Raw genomic sequence first — 21,379 nt, forward strand, 5'->3', positions numbered from 1 at the left:
TCTTTAAGCATCGTAATTTAGTAGTGGTCGACTACAAATGACAAATGAAACATGCATCGATACCCAAGGTGCACGGTTGATGTTAAACAAACTGTACTATTCAGTGTGCATGGGCGAACAGGTGTGATACTGTTAGTTACGTAAGTCCATCCACCAAGGCAAGGTCACATCACATCAGATGGGGAAAATCGGTTTTTAACTGTCCCGAGGCCACAAACCGCATAAAAAAATCACATCGGTATTTAATTGTCCTGATGCCAAAAACCGCATAAAAGGCATCAATCACATCGGTTTTTAATTGTGCTGAGGCCAAAAACCGCATAAAAAGCATCAATCACATTGGTTTTTAATTGTCCTGAGGCCAAAAACAGCATAAAAAGCCTCAATCAAAATCAAATGGGATTATTAATTTCCGTGTGACAAAACATATTCAATATGCTGTCCACCGTTTTCTGCAATAAGTAGAAATCGAGAAACAGCATGTTCAACAACTGATAGAAGTGTCTTCGGGGTCATGTTCAGAATGTGTTGCGCAATGCGTGCCTTCAATGCAGCTAAGTTTGCAGTCAGAACACTGAACACAACATCTTTCAGATAGCCCCATAGCCAGAAGTCACACGGATTAAGATCTTCTGATCAGGACGGCCAGGCTGTAGGGAAATGGCTGCTGATAATTCTAGCATTTCCGAAATGGCGCTTCAGCAGCTGCTTAACTGGATTTGCAAGGTGCGGAGGTGCGCCATCTTGCATAAAAATGATCCCATCCACACATTCACGCTGTTGGTGAGCTGGAATGACGTGGTTGCGCAAAAGACACTCGTAGCGCTTGCCAGTGACGGTACAGGTAACAGGACTGGAAGCACCTGTCTCTTCCAAAAAATATGGCCCTATGATAAATGATGCCGTAAACCCGCACCACACAATGACCTTTTCAGGACGAAGTGGTACGGGTTGATTTGCGTGTGGATTTTCCGTTGCCCACATTCGACAATTCTGTGTATTGACGTATCCTGTCAGATGGAAATGGGCTTCCTGTGTCCACAAAATCTTCCACGGCCAATAACTGTCCATTACCATGCGAGCAAGAACTTCTAAATCAAAGGTCTCTCTTGCTGGCAGGTCAACAGGAAGCAACTCGTGCACATTGGTAATTTTGAATGGATGGCAAAGAAGGATGTTTCATAGGATTTTACTCACCGTGCTCACGGGTATGTCTAATGTTCGGGCAATTCTCCACGCACTACACGTTTGCACACCACCAATCGTCTCCTCCTGCATTGTTGTGGCCACTGCTTCCACTGACGTTGTATTATTTCGTTTTCTCCCTCTACCAGGTTGCACACCAAAAGAACCCGTCTTTTCGGATTTGTTGAATCATTTTCTCCAGACCCGCAGCAGTCATCGGACCATCCCTTTTTTTCAAGCCCTTCAGTGTCCGGAAATTCTGCAGAGCGAAGTGTGCACACTCATAATTCTTCTAATACAGCTTTACCAGCAGAGCGCGGTCCTGCATTGAGACAGTCATGCCGAACGTCGCAGACGCGAAAAGAGGAAAAGCCGTGTAACCGCCGTGTTTATACCAACTTCAGTAGGTCGTGCGCATGAGAGGTGTTTTCATTAACGTATTGTGACACATAAAGCCCCATCAGTTGATCAATTTTCACATTCCGATAATATTCTGTTGCAATTTGACGTCATTCTGACCAGTGGCGTTATTTCCATAGCGTTTTCAAAGTTTAACTGTAATCAACGAGGCTTATTCAGCAAACACTAACAAACACCCGATCACAAATTAAATTTTTAGCAGAACTGTCAGAGCCCTTTGAAATCAAAACAAGTTTGAGACAAGGAGACAGTCTCTCTCCTATCTTGTTCAACTGTGTTTTAGAAAAATTTATCAGGGAATGGCGAAAAGAAATGAGTTAGTTTAACTTTCCAAATGCAATCAGGTTAGGCCGCAAACAGTCTGGGCTTACATTTGAATGCCTCGCGTTTGCAAATGATATGGCGTATTTTGCAGAGCATCTTCAAATTGCAACTAAACAGATTGAAGTCCTCAAAAAAACAGCAGTGAAAGCAGTATTGCAAATATCTTTTGAGAAGACACAATATATGAACATAAATACCACTGATCCAGTCTGGACAATGAGGACCAAGTGTGGCGACATCAAAAGAGTTCAGAAGGCCAAGTACGTAGGAGAGATTTTGATTCCAAACAACAATGAAAAGACGGTAATTGAAGAACGGGCAAGAAAAATGGCAATAGCATTCAGATTGTGTCAGAACACATACAGATCTAAATAACTCTCATACCAGGTCAAATTCCAATACTACAGCACAGTCGTCAAACCTGAATGTTTAAATGCATCGGAGACAATAGCCAGGACGGCACTCTCAGACTTGGAAAAGAAATAAAGGAAATTCCTATGAAAGATTCTTGGGTCCAGAAAAATAGCTAATGAATTTACGTTCCGCCTAAGATCAGATCAAGAACTTTATCAACGATTTGAAAACATCACCACCACGATCAAGAAAAGAAGGCTGTCTTTCTATGGAATATTAAAAGAATCGAAGCAGAGAGGGTCGCCAACAAGATTCTTCTCTACCAGGAGAACAGGAAGACACAAGTTCCATGGGTGAAAAAAGTGCACTGGGATCTAGAGAAATCCGTGATCACAGCAGAGGAAATCGTGAACAGGCAGATCTTTAGGAAAAATGTTATGGAGGTGAAGGATTTCTTCGAGGAGGAAATGAGGAAGAACAGAGTATTCTCGGCAGAAGAACGTGTACGAGTGAGCCAACGGATGAAGGAGTACTGGCCAAAGAGGAAGGAAGAGAACTTTAGGAAGTGAGGGAAGTTGTGTAAACGTAGCCCATAGATGGCTGAACGAAAATAAATAAAGAAATAAATATAAACACCCTGTTCATCACTTCTTTGAGTCCTAGTATCCTATTCTTCAATTGATCTACACTCCTGCAAATTGAAATAAGAACACCGTGAATTCATTGTCCCAGGAAGGGGAAACTTTATTGACACATTCCTGGGGTCAGATATATCACATGATCACACTGACAGAACCACAGGCACATAGACACAGGCAACAGAGCATGCACAATGTCGGCACTAGTACAGTGTATATCCACCTTTCGCAGCAATGCAGGCTGCTATTCTCCCATGGAGACGATCGTAGAGATGCTGGATGTAGTCCTGTGGAACGGCTTGCCATGCCATTTCCACCTGGCACCTCAGTTGGACCAGCGTTCGTGCTGGACGTGCAGACCGCGTGAGACGACGCTTCATCCAGTCCCAAACATGCTCAATGGGGGACAGATCCGGAGATCTTGCTGGCCAGGGTAGTTGACTTACACCTTCTAGAGCACGTTGGGTGGCACGGGATACATGCGGACGTGCATTGTCCTGTTGGAACAGCAAGTTCCCTTGCCGGTCTAGGAATGGTAGAACGATGGGTTCGATGACGGTTTGGATGTACCGTGCACTATTCAGTGTCCCCTCGACGATCACCAGTGGTGTACGGCCAGTGTAGGAGATTGCTCCCCACACCATGATGCCGGGTGTTGGCCCTGTGTGCCTCGGTCGTATGCAGTCCTGATTGTGGCGCTCACCTGCACGGCGCCAAACACGCATACGACCATCATTGGCACCAAGGCAGAAGCGACTCTCATCGCTGAAGACGACATGTCTCCATTCGTCCCTCCATTCACGCCTGTCGCGACACCACTGGAGGCGGGCTGCACGATGTTGGGGCGTGAGCGGAAGACTGCCTAACGGTGTGCGGGACCGTAGCCCAGCTTCATGGAGACGGTTGCGAATGGTCCTCGCCGATACCCCAGGAGCAACAGTGTCCCTAATTTGCTGGGAAGTGGCGGTGCGGTCCCCTACGACACTGCGTAGGATCCTACGGTCTTGGCGTGCATCCGTGCGTCGCTGCGGTCCGGTCCCAGGTCGACGGGCACGTGCACCTTCCGCCGACCACTGGCGACAACATCGATGTACTGTGGAGACCTCACGCCCCACGTGTTGAGCAATTCGGCGGTACGTCCACCCGGCCTCCCGCATGCCCACTATACGCCCTCGCTCAAAGTCCGTCATCTGCACATACGGTTCACGTCCACGCTGTCGCGGCATGCTACCAGTGTTAAAGACTGCGATGGAGCTCCGTATGCCACAGCAAACTGGCTGACACTGACGGCGGCGGTGCACAAATGCTGCGCAGCTAGCGCCATTCGACGGCCAACACCGCGGTTCCTGGTGTGTCCGCTGTGCCGTGCGTGTGATCATTGCTTGTACAGCCCTCTCGCAGTGTCCGGAGCAAGTATGGTGGGTCTGACACACCGGTGTCAATGTGTTCTTTTTTCCATTTCCAGGAGTGTATATAGCTCAACTGAGGAATGGGGTACTAGTGCAAAATAGAAAAAAAAAGGGACAGAAGTAAAGTTACTGTGAGATACCTCAGTTGACATACGGTATATGAGTTGTATCCCGAAATTCAGCCGATCTGTATAGGTTAACTGCAGAGCGGGATACAAATTTAACGTATGTCTACATCTACGCCGGACCCAGAACTAAGCCGCCCCACGGATTAACATCGAGGACTGGTGTGCCGGTCAGCCTGCACGTGGTTTATGGACTGTTTCCCACATCCGATTAGGTGATTACGGGGTTGGTACCCACGTTCCGCCTCAGTTACACGATTCGAGGTGTATCCGGCCACCTTGTACTACTAACATTACTAAATCCAAAAATGAGCATGCAGATCGCATGAAGATGTGGGTAAATGTAGAGACTCGTTTTCTCCACATGCGACTGGAATTCAGTGGAAAAGTCTAATAGCAGTAAAATTCAGGTAACGATGATGGAGGTGGATAGCGGTCATGCACTCTTCTCTCCAAAAGCAGACCACAAAATCTTAGTAACAATGAGATCTGGTGACTGTGGTGGTCAGGGGAGGCTGATACTGAAAAATGCGAGCTGTATGAACAGGGCCCTGCGCTCTAGGAACCCAGCGTCACAATTGCGGGACAAACATTGTGCCACGAGACGGAACTCATCAATCAAAATGGTAACGTAATCCTTGACAGCAATGCGACTCTGTGTAGTAGCCATGGGGCCCGTGGAATACCACGAAGCTGCGCGGGATTAGCCGAGCGGTCTGAGGCGCTGCAGACATGTACTGTGCGGCTGGTCCCGGCGGAGGTTCGAGTCCTCCCTCGGGCATGGGTGTGTGTGTTTGTCCTTAGGATAATTTAGGTTAAGTAGTGTGTAAGCTTAGGGACTGATGACCTTAGCAGTTAAGTCCCATAAGATTTCACACATATTTGAACATTTTTGAATATCACGATACGGTTGCTCATATCATCACCGAATCCCCACCATGTTTCACTCTTGGTACATGAACTCGACCAGAAGTTGGAAACAGTGTGCAACAAGACTCATCCGACGAAATGATTTTCTTTCATTCCTCCATAGTCCAAGTTCAGCACCTCGTTTTTCTGTTACGGGCATTTCCATAATTCATGAGTAGTTTTGAAATTAGAGCTAGTCCTGCAGTTCCCTGTTTATAGTGCTCTCTTCGTGTTGTTTTGTTGCTGACAGGGTTCTAGAAAGCGACATTCAGTTCAACAGTGACTTTTGCAACTGTCGTCCTCTTACGTTTTGTTACAACACTCTTCGATGGCCGTCAGTCACGATCACTCAACACTCTTTCATCCGCGTTGTGACTTAGGGATTATGCTTTCCTGCTTTACCTGTATGCGCTATAAAGTTTCGATCCGATGCCTCTTGAAACACCAAACACTTCGGCTGCCTTGGTTACAGAAGAACTCACCATACGAATACCAACAATTGGCCCACATTCGAATTCACTTAGCTCCGACATAATGCATTCACAATTACACAGAACATTGTACTGACCACGACTAACTCTTGCAAGGTATAGAGAACTTTCCACAGGTGCCGTTCGTGGTCAAATACAACAGCGCAACCTGCTGGCTTAGCTAGCATCCGCATTTATGTTCGAGCACGCATTTGTAGCGGTGTTTCTACATTTTGCCCAATCCCAGTATCATCATGAAACTTCCTGGAAGATTAAAACTGTGTGCCGGACCAAGACTCGAACTCGGGACCTTTGCCTTTTGCGGGCAAGTGATCTACCAACTGAGCTACCCAAGCACGACGCACGCCCCGTCCTCACAGCTTTAATTCTGCCAGTATCTCGTCTCCTATCTTCCAAACTTTACAGAAGCTCTCCTGCGATCCTTGCAGAACTAACACACAGTTTTAATCTGCCAGGAAGTTTCATATCAGCGCACACTCCGCTACAGAGTGAAAATCTCATTCTAGTATCATCATGTCTGCGCTATACTTAGGTAAATGGAAATGTCGTGTGGCTAGGGCCTCCCGTCGGGTAGACCGTTCGCCTGGTGCAGGTCTTTCGATTTGACGCCACTTCGGCGACCTGCGCGTCGATGGGTATGAAATGATGATGATTAGGACAACACAACACCCAGTCCCTGAGCGGAGAAAATTTCCGACCCAGCCGGGAATCGAACCCGGGCCCTTAGGATTGACAGTCTGCCACGCTGACCACTCAGCTACCGGGGCGGACCTATACTTAGGTGAAATCGTTTTACAGGACTGTGCGGCATATCGTGTCGGTGGATACGACGCCGTACCTTGACCAGAACCCGGGCACCAGTGGACTCCGAAGACCGACGCTGATATATCGCCAGAAAAACTACGCCGAGAACTATATAGAATGCATCCTGAAGGTCCTCGGCGACACTGTGGTTGGGAGCACAATAGTCGTGGGAGGTGACGGTAGGTACCTCTGCGAAGAGGTGGCCCAGAAGGTGATCAGGCAGTGTGCGGCGAATGGAGTGTACAAGGTGATCGCGGCACACAACGCGCTGATGACGACGCCGGCGATATCTGCGGTGATCCGCAAATACGGCGCGCTGGGCGGCTTCGTACTCACAGCCAGTCACAATCCTGCCGGCCTGCTTGGCGACTTCGGCATCAAGTTCAACGGCTCCAACGGCGGTCCGGCGCCGCTTCCCTTCACGAAAACTGTTCACATCACCTCGCGGCACATCAAGAGCTACAAGACCCTGAGCAACCTGACTGTCGATCTCTCGGACATTGCGACCCACTGGTTCAACGTCGAGGGGCGAGAATTCCTAGTGCAGGTGATCGACTCGGTGGATGACTACGTGCAGCTGGTAAAGGACGTATTTGATTTTCCGCATCTGAGCCGGCTGCTAACGGAAGGTCTTGGAGGAGAGCCTTTCCGCCTGCTCGTGGATTGCATGCACGGATCTAGTGGACCGTACGCGCGCAGAATATTCTGCGATGAAATGGGCGCGCCACCTGAGGTAAGTTGTACCTTCCGTAATTTCTTGTAAATTAGTATAACTGACTTTCCTGACGCGAACAACCACTCAGTGATCAGTTAATAGTCGAAACCAAATTAAGAAATCCTGAATCTTTCTTCCGTATGTCGATCTGCTGCCACGACAGATTGTATGAAATGCGTACTCTTGTAATGATAGTCCACCACAGCTGCTTTTTAATCATCTTTTTATTTACTGCTATCGAGTTTGAGCATGGCTCATTTTCAAGCTGCACCTGGATATAATCAAGCTATTAGCAGTACACATACAGTAGCTATATAATTTGTTTACTTACACTGTAAGATCATAAATACTTTTCGATTACAGTGACGGAAAAATATCACAACACCCAAAAATAATTAATGTAGTGGAACGAACTTTCGGGTATACATTTGTCTAGGTTGTTGTTGTTGTTGTTGTGGTCTTCAGTCCTGAGACTGGTTGGATGCAGCTCTCCGTGCTACTCTATCCTGTGCAAGCTTCTTCATCTCCCAGTACCTACTGCAACCTACATCCTTCTGAATCTGCTTAGTGTATTCATCTCTTGGTCTCCCTCTACGATTTTTTCCCTCCACACTGCCCTCCAATGCTAAATTTGTGATCCCTTGATGCCTCAAAACATGTCCTACCAACCGATCCCTTCTTCTAGTCAAGTTGTGCCACAAACTTCTCTTCTCCCCAATCCTATTCAATACCTCCTCATTAGTTACGTGATCTACCCACCTTATCTTCAGCATTCTTCTGTAGCACCACATTTCGAAAGCTTCTATTCTCTTCTTGTCCACACTAGTTATCGTCCATGTTTCACTTCCATACATGGCTACACTCCATACAAATACTTTCAGAAACGACTTCCTGACACTTAAATCTATACTCGATGTTAACAAATTTCTCTTCTTGAGAAACGCTTTACTTGCCATTGCCAGTCTACTTTTTATATCCTCTCTACTTCGACCATCATCGGTTATTTTACTCCCTAAATAGCAAAACTCCTTTACTACTTTAAGTGTCTCATGTCCTAATCTAATTCCCTCAGCATCACCCGACTTAATTGGACTACATTCCATTATCCTCGTTTTGCTTTTGTTGATGTTCATCTTATATCCTCCTTTCAAGACACTGTCCATTCCGTTCAACTGCTCTTCCAAGTCCTTTGCTGTCTCTGACAGAATTGCAATGTCATCGGTGAACCTCAAAGCTTTTACTTCTTCTCCATGAATTTTAATATCTACTCCGAATTTTTCTTTTGTTTCCTTTACTGCTTGCTCAATATACAGATTGAATAACATCGGGGAGAGGCTACAACCCTGTCTCACTCCTTTCCCAACCACTGCTTCCCTTTCATGCCCCTCGACTCTTATAACTGCCATCTGGTTTCTGTACAAATTGTAAATAGGTCTAGGTGAGATATTTAAATGATTTACATTGCAAGGTCACAGGTTAGTGTAAGCGCGAGATAAACAATTGAAAATCTGAAATGCTGGTACATTAATAACCGGTGTAATTACCAGAAAGTTGACTGAAAGCGTGCAAATGTGCGTGCATTGTGTTGTACAGTTATAGGATGTCAGTTTGTGGGATGGAGTTCCACACCTGTTTCAATAAGTTGGTCAATACAGGGACGGTTAATGCTGGTTGTGGACGACGATGAAGGTGACGTCTGATGATGTCTCAAATGAGCTCTATTGGCAACAGATCTTGTGATCCAGCAGGTCAAGGCAACATGGTGACACTCTGTAGAGCATGTTGAGTTACAGCAAATGTAAGTGAGCGAACGTTATCCTGTTGAAAAATACAATTCTCTTCATGAACGGCAGCATAACATATCGAATAACTAGACTGGCGTACAAATTTGCGGTCAGGGTGTGTGGGATGACCACGAGAGTTCTGCTGTCATACGAAGCTGCACCCCAGATCATAACATCAAGTATATGTCCAGAGCGTCTAGCACGCACACAAGTTGGTCGCAGGCCGTCCATTGGCCTCCTTCTGACCAACACACGGCCATCACTGACACCGAGGCAGAATCAACTTTCACCAGAAAACACGATAGACCTCCACCCTGCGCTCCAATGAGCTCTCGCTCGACACCACTGAAGTCTCAAACAGCGGTGGTTCGAGGTCAATGGAAAGCACGCTGCAGGACGTCTCGCTCGGAGCTGTCCTTGTACTAACCGATTTGTAACAGTTCGTTGAGTCACTGTGATGCCAACTGCTGCTCACATTGCTGCTGCAGATGCAGTACGGTGCGCCAGAACCATACACCGAACACAACAGTCTGACCTCTCGGTAGTGCCACGTGGTCGTCCGGAGCCCAACCTTCTTGCAACCGTACAGTCTCGTGACCATCGCTGTCAGTAAACATGTACAATGGCTACATTCCTGCCACGTATTCCTGCAGTATCGCAAAAGGAACATCTAGCTTCTCTTAGCGCTGTTACACGAACTCGTTCAAACGCATTGAGGTGTTGATAATGGCGGTTTTGTCGCCTTAAAGGTAATCCACTCACCACGCTCAACCTCAAAGGTAATTAACGCTCATGACCATTACAACATGTTTTTAATGCAAACTTGATTTGCTTCCTCATAGAGACGCTACTAGCGCCACTCTTCTGCGACTGGCGCGAAATTTGACTAGACAGCATATTTCAGGTGTAGAAATACGTCTAGCAACTTTCGCTTATGTCGCACATCTTCTTCTTAGTGCTGCGATTTTTTTTATCAGTGTATTTATGTGTAACAGGTATTGTTTGCTATGAGTTTGCTCATGGAGGTAAAAATAAGGGGAGATGGCGCTGCAGACTTACGGTGTACGTTGTTTTCAAGCCGGTGCCATCCTGTTAGATGCCCCAAAACTTTAGCAGACTATTGTTTACAAGTAGACTACGACTGCTTTTTGTTCGTAGTTTCTGTCGTGTACACGCGACGGTTGTTTTAAATAGTAAATATTACAATGCTTACGTTAATAATGTAGTGTCAGGACAGCATTTCAAAACTATTTTTAGTCTTAAATGTGTATTAGATCAACTAATACGACGCATTTGCCATAGTAAATGTAATTTTTTTTCATTATACTGTTCAGATAACTAAGAAGAGAAGTATGTGATCTGAAAAGTATGCCTTCGTAATCCCTTTAAATACTCTTTTACTGTATTTGCTACTGAAGCTCCTCCGAAAGCAATGCTTGTTAGCTTACTGGTACTGATCCTTATTCATTACATTTTCAACTTTCAAATCATACGCACAACATTTTTATATGCATTTACATCCCATTACTTCACGGTAAGATGTCACATACCAGTAACACATAGGTGGAGGGAGAGAACTGCTTAGGGAAGAAGCTGCATTTAGCCAGGTGGACAAAAAGACCAAGGAAATGACTGCACTGTCGAAGTGCTAATCTGACACAATTTAAACTCACTTGTGTTTTTTGACTTTCTTTTCACTAGAACATGGTCTGCAAATAAAAATTTCTGCATATGTATGTGAAACTCATATCAGAGAATCATAGAATTTTCTGAAATCTTCCAAAAATAAATGCGTAGTATATAATCAAATATCAGCTCTTCAGTATGTTATTCAGCACCAGAAATAATGCCTGTTACCTTGACAGAAATATTTTATATCGCAATTTTAAAGGAGCTGAATTAAAAATTAATATTCAATATGTTACGTACCTTTTCTATGTGATATGCAGAAAAAATGAATGGCGCAGCACTTCCCCTAATACGGACTAAGGAAACTGATGTTTGGTCTGTACCCACTTCTCTAAAATGAGGAGGACATAATTTACTTTGTTTTCTCGGTTTCCAATCTTCTCTTCTCACAGAGAGCTTCGCGAGTTGCACTGACAGGAAAGTTGCACAGGTCACACAAGAAAGGAAATCGCAGTAATCCGCAGAATTAAGGACCCATATCACCGACGACGTTTAGCAGTAAGATTTTGAAATACAAATTGTGTTCTAGAATATTGACACACTGATGCAGAAAATATCGTGCTTGTGAAACACAACTAGCTCTTCATTCACACTAAGTAATTAGTGATATCGACAGGGGATCTGAAATTGATGCACATTTATAGATTCACGAAAGGCTTTTGATACCGTTCCTCTCAAGTGACAATTGCGCGCTTATGGAGCATTTTCTCAGTTGTGCGACTGCTTCGTGATTTCCTGTCTGAAAGGTGGCATTTCGTAGTAATTGACGGAAAATCATCATGTGACATCGTGAGTTCCCCAAGGAAGTTTTATGTGCTCTTTGTTGTTCCTAATCTATATAAACTATTTAGGATGCAGTCTGAGCGGTCCTCTGATTGTGTGAGGGTGATGCTTTTGTTTACAGTCTAGTAAAGTCATCAGAAGACCAAACCCAATTGCAAAATGGTTTAGACAAGATGTCTCTATGGTGTGAAAAAAGAAAATTGGTTCCAAGCAATAAAAAGTGTGAGGTCATCTTCATGAGAGCTAAAACGAATCCGTTAAATAACGTTTACACCATAGATCACACAAATCTGCAGGTTTTCAATTTTTAGCACCTCAGGGTTACTATTACGAATAACTTCAACTGTAACAGTCACACAGAAAACGTTTTGGGAGATGCGATGGGCGGCGCTCCAGAGCCAGGTCTTGAAATTAAATCGATGATACATCAGTGAAAGCATCTTCGGATTCGCCATCAGAAACAATAGAATAGTCACAGATGGAAGCCACTGAGTCCTCTGGTAGAGAAAAGCTGAGTCAAGTTTCGACCTAAAAGCTTAGGAGGAAAATTTCTGCAAGTAATAACGATGGGGGGCGAGAAGATGCAGACAAAGAGTCCACAACGCCTTTCGTTAGTAACCAGCGGAAAGCGAGATTGAAGATATAGCAATATCTGACTCAGAAGCGATCTCCTATGCCGAACATCAATTGCGTACGGACAACAGTAAGAGAGGCAAGAAAGTACAGGAACTGCGGATTATGGAGTCAAGTAGAACAAAGCGGGAATATAGGGAAAGAGAGGCGAATCTTAATCTCAGTCCAAAATTACATCAATTACAAAATCAGGAACAACAAATGAGACACTGGAACCGAGAAAAAGTAATATACAGCAACAAAAGACATTTATTTTTCTATTCCGCCTGGATAGGCGGCGCATGGGTCTGCTCCAGTGAACTGCTTCTGTAATATAGGCCGAAAGTGAAGGAAACGAGTAGGAGCAGGAGAGGTGAAGCTCTTCGGTACTGCATATAACTTTAACACTTTTAATAGAGTCAAAAACACAAGCAAATATGAAATGCATACATAACTTTGGCTAGGATGAGCACGTAGATGTGAAGCCATAGTCCATGTCTAATCCTGTGAAGCTAGGATGACTGTTCTGTAAAATCTCAAAACTAACAATTACTCGTTGCTGTCCAAACTTTAACTGAACGCACCTAATACAAAGTCTCAATAGCAAGCTAGCCCACTCGGTAGTAGAAGCGATATTTCCAGGCCGTCTGCTCTTGATGAAATGGGCCGAAATCAAGACGGCACTCTCTGAGCTCCACAGCATTGGCCAGAGGGCGCTGTCGTCGGCGTAGTTCGTCTTCTCTCGTAGTGCCAACTAACGAGAGTGTGCACCTACGTTGTGGCATCGTAACTATCGACGCCACATTTATGACCTATCAAAACTGTAAAATTTTTAATTTAAATATCAACAGAGTTTCACCCGAGTTCAAAGTGACCTGTATCCAACGGTTCTCACACGCGGCTGAAGTCGATATAGCAGTATTGCAGGAAGTAGAAACCAACAATCCAGATGAAATTGCAAGGCACAACGTAATTCCCGACAGTTCTGAAAGTGCAAGAACGGGGATATTAACAAAAGACGGAAATCAATTGCTGGATACCATGAGGCTGTCAAGTGATAGAGGAATATCAGCACAAATACAATAGAGACTGTGGTGATAAAGGTCAAGAGATACCACTTAATACTGTCTCGGACCTCCTTTCGCAGGGCTTTGTGCAGCAGCTCGACTTGGGTTGGACTCAACAAGTCGTTGGAAGTTCCCTGCAGAAATAATGAGCCATGCAGACTCAGTAGTCAACCATAAATGCGAAAGTGTTACCGGTCCAGGATTTTGTGCCTGTACTGAGCTGTCAGTTATGTCCCATAAATATTCGACGAGACTCATGTATGGCGATCTGGGTGGCAAAATCGTTCGTTCGAATTGTGCAGAATGTTCTTCAAACCAATCGCGAACAACTGTGGGACGGTGACATGGCACACTGTCATCCGTAAAAATCCCGACGTTATTTGGGAACATTAAGTCCATGAAGTAGCCGATCATAATCATTTCCAGTCAATGATCGGTTCAGTTGGACCAGAGGATCCAGTCCACTCCATGTAAATACTGTTCATACCGTTATGGTGCCACCACCAGCTTGCAGAATCCCTTGTTGACAAGATGGGTCTTTGGCTTCGGGGAGGGGGGGGCGGCATCACACTCGAACCCTACCATCAGCTCTTACGAAATGAAATCGGGACTCATCTGACCAGACCACGATTTTCCAGTCATATAGGGTCCAACTGACCAACTGATATGGTCATAAGCCCAGGAGAGGGGCTGCAGGCGATGTCGTGCTGTTAGCAAAGGCACTCGCGTCGGTCGTCTGTTGCAGTAACCCATTTACTCCAAATACCGCCGAACTGTCCTAACGGATACTTTCGTCGTACGTCCCACATTGATTTCACGCAGTGTTGCTTGTCTGTTAGCAGTGACGACTTTTCGCAAATGACGCTGCTCTCGATCGTCAAGTGAAGGCCGTCGGCCACTGCGTTGTCTGTGGTGAGAGATAATACATGGAATTTGGTATTCCCAGCACACTGTTGATCTCGGAATATTGAAGTCTCTAACGATTTCCGAAATGGAACGTCCAGGGCGTCTAGCACCAACTATCATGCCGCGTGCAAAGACTGTTAATTCCGGTCGTGCGGCCATAATCACGTCGGAAACCTTTTCACATGAATCACCTGAATACAAATGACAGCTCCGCCAATGCAGTGTCTTCTATAGCTTGTGTACGCGATACTGCCGCTGTCTTTATATATGGAGATCACTTCATCCCATCACTTTTGTCACCACAGTTTACAATCTTTGTAAACGTGCGTATTCTGTCTGGAAGCAGTTGTGAAGAGGTGACGGCCGAGTTTTGCAAACAGGTAATTACATCTGTTTTATCAGCAACATGAAGCAGAGCAATATTTTGTGGTGGTTTTAACTCTGTTGTTAAGAAAAAAGACCAAAAGCCAAACTGCAACAGATGCGTGGAATTTGACTACATGGTTAGAAATTTAAATATGGTTGACACGTGGGAGGCAAAAAAAGCAGAATGACCGGATAGCATGTAACGTCAGTACGTCAGAAATCTTCTTATTTCTTCTTCAGAAATCTGGCTTATAAATTTCTCCGGTCATTGTGCTTATATTACCAGAATCAATTTATAGAGGCAAATGGAGAAGAATACTGGAAATTAAATACTACCTGACTGAGACACGTGGAATTAAGAATTATGGCTCTGGAAACATGGAACGTCTGCGTCACTAACACAAGGAAATACCCCAACAGATTAAATTGCTACACAGAGTACGCGAAAGAATTTGCCCCCCTTCTAACAGCCGTGTACCGCAAGTCTCTAGAGGAACGGAGGGTTCTAAATGATTGGAAAAGAGCACAGGTAGTCCCAGTCTTCAAGACGGGTCGTCGAGCAGATGCGCAAAACTATAGACCTATATCTCTAACGTCGATCTGTTGTAGAATTTTAGAGCATGTTTTTTGCTCGAGTATCATGTCGTTTTTGGAAACCCAGAATCTACTATGTAGGAATCAAAATGGATTCCGGAAACAGCGATCGTGTGAGACCCAACTCGCTTTATTTGTTCATGAGACCCAGAAAATATTAGATACAGGCTCCCAGGTAGATGCTATTTTTCTTGACTTCCGGAAGGCGTTCGATACAGTTCCGCACTGTCGCCTGATAAACAAAGTAAGAGCCTACGGAATATCAGACCAGCTGTGTGGCTGGATTGAAGAGTTTTTAGCAAACAGAACACAGCATGTTGTTATCAATGGAGAGACGTCTACAGACGTTAAAGTAACCTCTGGCGTGCCACAGGGGAGTGTTATGGGACCATTGCTTTTCACAATATATATAAATGACCTAGTAGATAGTGTCGGAAGTTCCATGCGGCTTTTCGCGGATGATGCTGTAGTATACAGAGAAGTTGCAGCATTAGAAAATTGTAGCGAAATGCAGGAAGATCTGCAGCGGATAGGCACTTGGTGCAGGGAGTGGCAACTGTCCCTTAACATAGACAAATGTAATGTATTGCGAATACATAGAAAGAAGGATCCTTTATTGTATGATTATATGATAGCGGAACAAACACTGGTAGCAGTTACTTCTGTAAAATATCTGGGAGTATGCGTGCGGAACGATTTGAAGTGGAATGATCATATAAAATTAATTGTTGGTAAGGCGGGTACCAGGTTGAGATTCATTGGGAGAGTGCTTAGAAAATGTAGTCCATCAACAAAGGAGGGGGCTTACAAAACACTCGTTCGACCTATACTTGAGTATTGCTCATCAGTGTGGGATCCGTACCAGATCGGTTTGACGGAGATTTTATGTCATGTGTCCCCGTCAATTGTTCCAAAGTATAAGAAGCATAACCGCATATAGGACAAAAGTCAAATTAATCGAGAAATTCAAGGTAGGAAACGAGACAATACAACAGCAGGCTCTTATGAAAGGCGGAGTGCTATGCTGCATGCGGCAGTAGACGTAGACGAGAACCTCGAATCTGTTTCCGTGGATCATATCGACATTGTGCTGACAGAAGCAGACAACAGTTCCCCCAGAAAAATTTACAGAACAGGAAATACATGAATCTCTATTGTGAAGCATGAAAGTCACCAGGAATAGACGGCATGCCAACCGGATTTTACCGCACTTGTTGGGATGTATTGAAAGAAGAGTTAACTAACGTATTCAGTGACGCATGGAATGTCCAACAGCTCCCTACAAGCTTCCACGAGGGGCTCATCGTATTGGTACCCACGAATTACCCGCCAACAAACATCGGCTCCCTTAGGCCGATAACCTTGGTTAACGCCGACTGCAAGGTAATAGCTCGAGGAGTAATCGCAAGATTACGGAACGTAATGAAAAACGTGATAGATAACCAAAGGTACGCTGACCATGGACGTAATATAACAGGCATCTTCAATGACTACCGTGACATAATATTCATCAAGGAGCTCTGTAATATCTACCAATTTTTCGAAAGCTTTCAACCGGATCTCCAGAGTTTTCTACTAAAAGCTATAGGAAATTTGGTACCTGCAACAAATCTCCCAACTTGTCAGTCATTTTGCAAGGAACCCATTCCAAAGTCATGATCAGTGGACAACTAACTGGATCATTCGATACAAAACGATCAGTCCTCAGAGTAGCCTGCTTTTGATGGCCCTAAACGCGGTTGCGGTCGAACCTCTCCTAAGTAAACTTAACAACTCGGTCCAACGGTTGATCTTAGCACCATAGAAAATAGCATGCCGATTTGCAGATGATCTGAGAATGTTTGCGTCGGCACAATACCCGATACCACATGCATAACATTTACTGAACATATATTGTGCAGCGACAGGACCCATGGTCAACTGTATCATCCAAGATAATGAACTCTGCGAAAGGTTTACTGCTGGAGGAACATGTTGTAAGATCTACAAAGGATGCAGACTACCAACTGGCGCTCAATGTCGCCAGCGTACATCTAAATTCCCAGTGAAGTCTCGATATAATTCGAAAGTAAAACTAGTGAACGAGTACATCTTATCAAAAGTGTATTACATAGCGTCCATTTTGCCAGTACCAGCGCCAATACCCAAATTCTTTCTATTAGCAATTTCGTATACCGTGGAAACATTTAGAGATAATGTAATCCATACTAACATTACTCTTTGAAGAAGATGGGATCGGATAAATATATAATGCAAAGCATTACTAGTACACAGAGACCTCAGAAGATCAAAATTCGGCCCTACCAGTCACGCAAGCATACTTTTTCAAGCTGTTCAAGGACAGAGCTAAGTAGTACCTGTTAGTATTGGCAAAAATATTCAAAGCTTGGCTTCCTCAGGACAGCTACGTAACCCAGGAAGACAAAATGAGCAATGCAATGAAATGGTACCACGATACTAAGAAACGTTCAGGTCCTAACAGAATGGACGCTAAATAACCTCATGTCACTTGTCTTAGCTGTGGAAGAACATTCATAACAAACAGCTTACGTCTGGCTTTAGGACAGAATGGAATAAAGTCGTCATTGAAATAATTTCAGTGCGCACAAAGCCATACTCTATTCATCCTGCGGATTCACGGAACTGTGAAAAGTGTAATGAAGCAGATACACTTATACACCGGGTCACATGCCACCACGCACACGGAATCTGGGAATGGAGTCAGGATAAATTTGCATCACTACTGCGTGCTTCACTGCGTTATGTCAGGAATCAAGAATCACATAAGATACAGAAGGTTGCGTGTGACACCAGACCAAAAGCGATAACTCGGTCTGAAAAACAATATGGTAATCTGGCTGTTGGGTCGATTCGTACACTACGTGATAACACCAGAAATGCCGATTTGAATGAAATTTAAGTTTAAACTGACAACATTAGTCCATAACTGCGGAACAAACTAAATTATCGAAACAGTTTTGCAAACTACACAAGAGCATGGTATCCCCGCATCTGAGATATTAAGACCAGTGTATAGATCGCCGAATCGGAGATTTCGCGCATAAGTTTACCGTCACAATGGGCTCTATTCATTTTGTCCGCTTTTTACCGTAGATCACGTACGGGATTGTGAGGCCCTGGAATATTCCACTATGTTCTACAACAAATTCCGCATTTTCCAGTCGAAGTTGCCCAAGAAATAATATGTTGCATTACTTATTGAACGGCCGTCGTAGTTGCCTTACTGTGCTAAACCTGTAACGGAATAGTATATCTCTTAATGAGCAGATTATGACAGCATTTCAAATTTTTAAGTTGTTTTCATGATGATAATATAATATTTGAAAATAAAATTGCCTTTGGTCCTCGAAGCCGTTAGACATCCAACCTGTAACTGGGACCGGGTTACCGTACCCTCTGCCAGTCGCTTAGCAATATCGACGTTGTGACTCTTCAAGCTTTCCCGGCGGACGTGTTGTAAGTAGTCTTCACGGATTTGCCGCCGGATCAAGTTGTGCAAATTCCACAATATTTCATCGGAACAACTGTCCAACATCTTCAGGTGGTTCAACCTTGCTGATGGCTTCGTACGACTGACAGTATCCGCACGTCGACGCCCCGCGAGAGCTGCTCTGCGTTTTTCGGCAGAGGGAGTTTAAATATGGCAAATCACTGCGCATGCGCGATTTTCGTTGCTGCGCAATCTTCGCGTGCGTGTTCTATAAACGGGGCGTCGACGTGTGGATACCGATCCTCTATGACCTCATTTCTTTCCCCCATCTGCTCCTGTTCCTCGAACATATCCGCATACTCTACACCTCCCGCCGCCTTGATCCCCCTCAACCTCTGGTTGCTCCTCTCCTCTCCTGTCCCCGCCCCCTGCCACGCCTTCACTGTTGTGTTCCCTCTACCCTCCACCTCTACACCCTTCATCTCCTTTCCCAAGGTGGCTTCCATCAACTCCCCTTCCCGGATGATGCCCTCTCTCCCTCCATCTATCCCTCCTATCAACTCTGATCCCCAGCCCCCTCCTTTCCTCCGTCCTTTCCCTGGGCTCCCTCTTCCCCCCCTTCCAACCTGTTTATTCCCCACCAAAGCACTCCCTACCTCCCTTCTCTCTCCCCCCCCCCCAAGTCCTTTTGTATTCCCCTCCTCTGCCTTCCCCACTCCCTGTCGCATCTGCCCAGCACCCCCCACCCCTCTTATGGGTCCTCATCCTCCATCAGCTCCTTTCCTGCCTCCCCCCCCCCCCCTGCGCTTTTCCTCTCCTTCCCCCCTTTTTTATTTTCCCATCATCTGTCCAGTTTCCCCCCACCTGCTCTCGACTGTGGTATGTCACATTTGCCAACTTTTTAGTGCAGTGTTCCAGTGACTGTTCAGTGTTGTTCGTCTTTCTTGTGTTCTGAATTTCATGTCTTTTGCGAACAGAAACCAGACTGTCGCCGTGTTTTTTAATTGTCTGTCTGTTGTTTTAGCTGTCTGCTTCGTACGTATTTTATTAGCATCATCATCCGTCTGTTCTATGTTTTAAGTTTCACGATTTTTTTTTCGCCGTGTTACTCTTTAAGTCTCCGATTTTATCGCTTGTTTTTTTATTATTTATTCTCTTCATCTCTTTAACAAAGTCTGTAGGCTGAAGAGCGGCATACTAAGCTGCTGCCAGCCCGCCCCCTTCGGGGGGAGTCGAAATTCAATAAAGGAAAAAAAAAAGCGGATACCTTGAGTCGTATCTAGCCACCAGCAGGGTTGAACCACCTGAAGATGTCGAGGAAATATTGTGGAATTTGCACAACGTGATCCGGCGGCAAACCCGTGAAGACTATATACGACATCGACGTTATTCAGCGCTAGTGCTCGAGGCTGTCGTTTGTTGCGGGGCCGCTGCAGACGGTGATGAACGCGAAGCCGGTGGAGGACTTCGGAAACCACCCGGCGGACCCGAACATGACGCGCGCCAGCCAGCTGCTGCAGCGCGCGCGGGCCGGCGCCTGCGACCTGGGCGCCGCGCTGGACGGCGACGGCGACCGCTGCCTGCTCGTGGGCCGCGGCGGGCTCTTCGTGCCGCCCGCCGACTCGCTGGCCGTGCTGGCCGCGCACCTCTGCTGCATCCCCTACTTCTACAGCCGCACCACGCCGGGCTTCGCCAGGAGCATGCCCACCGCCGCCGCCGTCGACCGCGTCGCCAAGGAGCTCGGCCTCGAGTGCTACGAGGTGCGTCTCTCATCTGAAATGTCATTTTAACGCTAGTACCGCAGGAAGCGGTCAAATGTTTTGAAATTTCGCCTGTCCATAACGTCTATATTTTAACACGTTTTTATCAGATCGCTCTCTTCTCTGTTTTCTCGGTGCAAATTTTGCAATTGATTTTCACACTAATGGCCATTGAAATTGCAACACCAAGAAGAAATGCAGATGATAAACGGGTATTCACTGGACAAATATATTATACTAGCACTGACATGCGATTGCATTTTCACGCAATTTGGGTGCATATATCCTGAAAAATCAGTACCCAGAACAACCTCCTCTGGCCGTAATAACGGCCTTGATACGCCTGGGCATTTAGTCAAACAGAGCTTGGACGGCGTGTGCAGATACAGCTGCCCATGCAGCTTCAACACGATACCGCAGTTCATCAAGAGTAGTGACTGGCGTATTGTGACGAGACAGTTGCTCGGCCGCCATTGACCAGACGTTTTCAATTGGTGAAAGATCTGGAGAATGTGCTGGCCAGGGCAGCAGTCGAACATTTTGTGTATCCAGGAAGGTCCGTACAGGACCTGCAACATGCCGTCGTGCGTTATCCTGCTGAAATGTAGGGTTTCGCTGGGATAGAATGAAGGCTAGAGCCACGGGTCGTAACACATCTGAAATGTAACATCCACTGCTCAAAGTGCCGTCAATGTGAACAAGAGGTGACCGAGACGTGTAACCAATGGCACCCATACCATCACGCCGGGTGATACGCCAGTATGGCGGTGACGAATACACACTTCCAATGTGCGTTCACCGCGATGTCGCCAAACACGGATGCGACCATCATGATGCTGTGAACAGAACCTGGATTCATCCGAAAAAATGACGTTTTGCCATTCGTGCACCCAGGTTAGTCGTCGAGTACACCATCGCAGGAGCTCCTGTCTGTGATGCAGCGTCAAGGGTAACCGCAGCCATGGTCTCCGAGCTGATAGTCGATGCTGCTGC

At 45.6% G+C, this 21,379-nt stretch overlaps 1 protein-coding gene across 1 annotated transcript in view; it reads left to right on the top strand.

The window, feature by feature from the left end:
- Positions 1 to 2,720: 2,720 nt before the first annotated feature.
- Positions 2,721 to 21,379, top strand: part of LOC124606141 (phosphoglucomutase-like) — a 92,028-nt gene continuing 73,369 nt past the window's right edge. Inside the window, exons 1-4 of the mRNA XM_047138106.1 lie at positions 2,721 to 2,848; positions 6,654 to 7,392; positions 17,077 to 17,202; positions 20,063 to 20,386. Of these exons, the coding sequence (XP_046994062.1) occupies positions 2,721 to 2,848; positions 6,654 to 7,392; positions 17,077 to 17,202; positions 20,063 to 20,386 (1,317 nt within the window). The remainder of the gene's footprint in view (positions 2,849 to 6,653; positions 7,393 to 17,076; positions 17,203 to 20,062; positions 20,387 to 21,379) is intronic.

Source organism: Schistocerca americana, chromosome 3 (genome assembly GCF_021461395.2).
Source record: "Schistocerca americana isolate TAMUIC-IGC-003095 chromosome 3, iqSchAmer2.1, whole genome shotgun sequence".
NCBI lineage: Eukaryota > Metazoa > Arthropoda > Insecta > Orthoptera > Acrididae > Schistocerca > Schistocerca americana.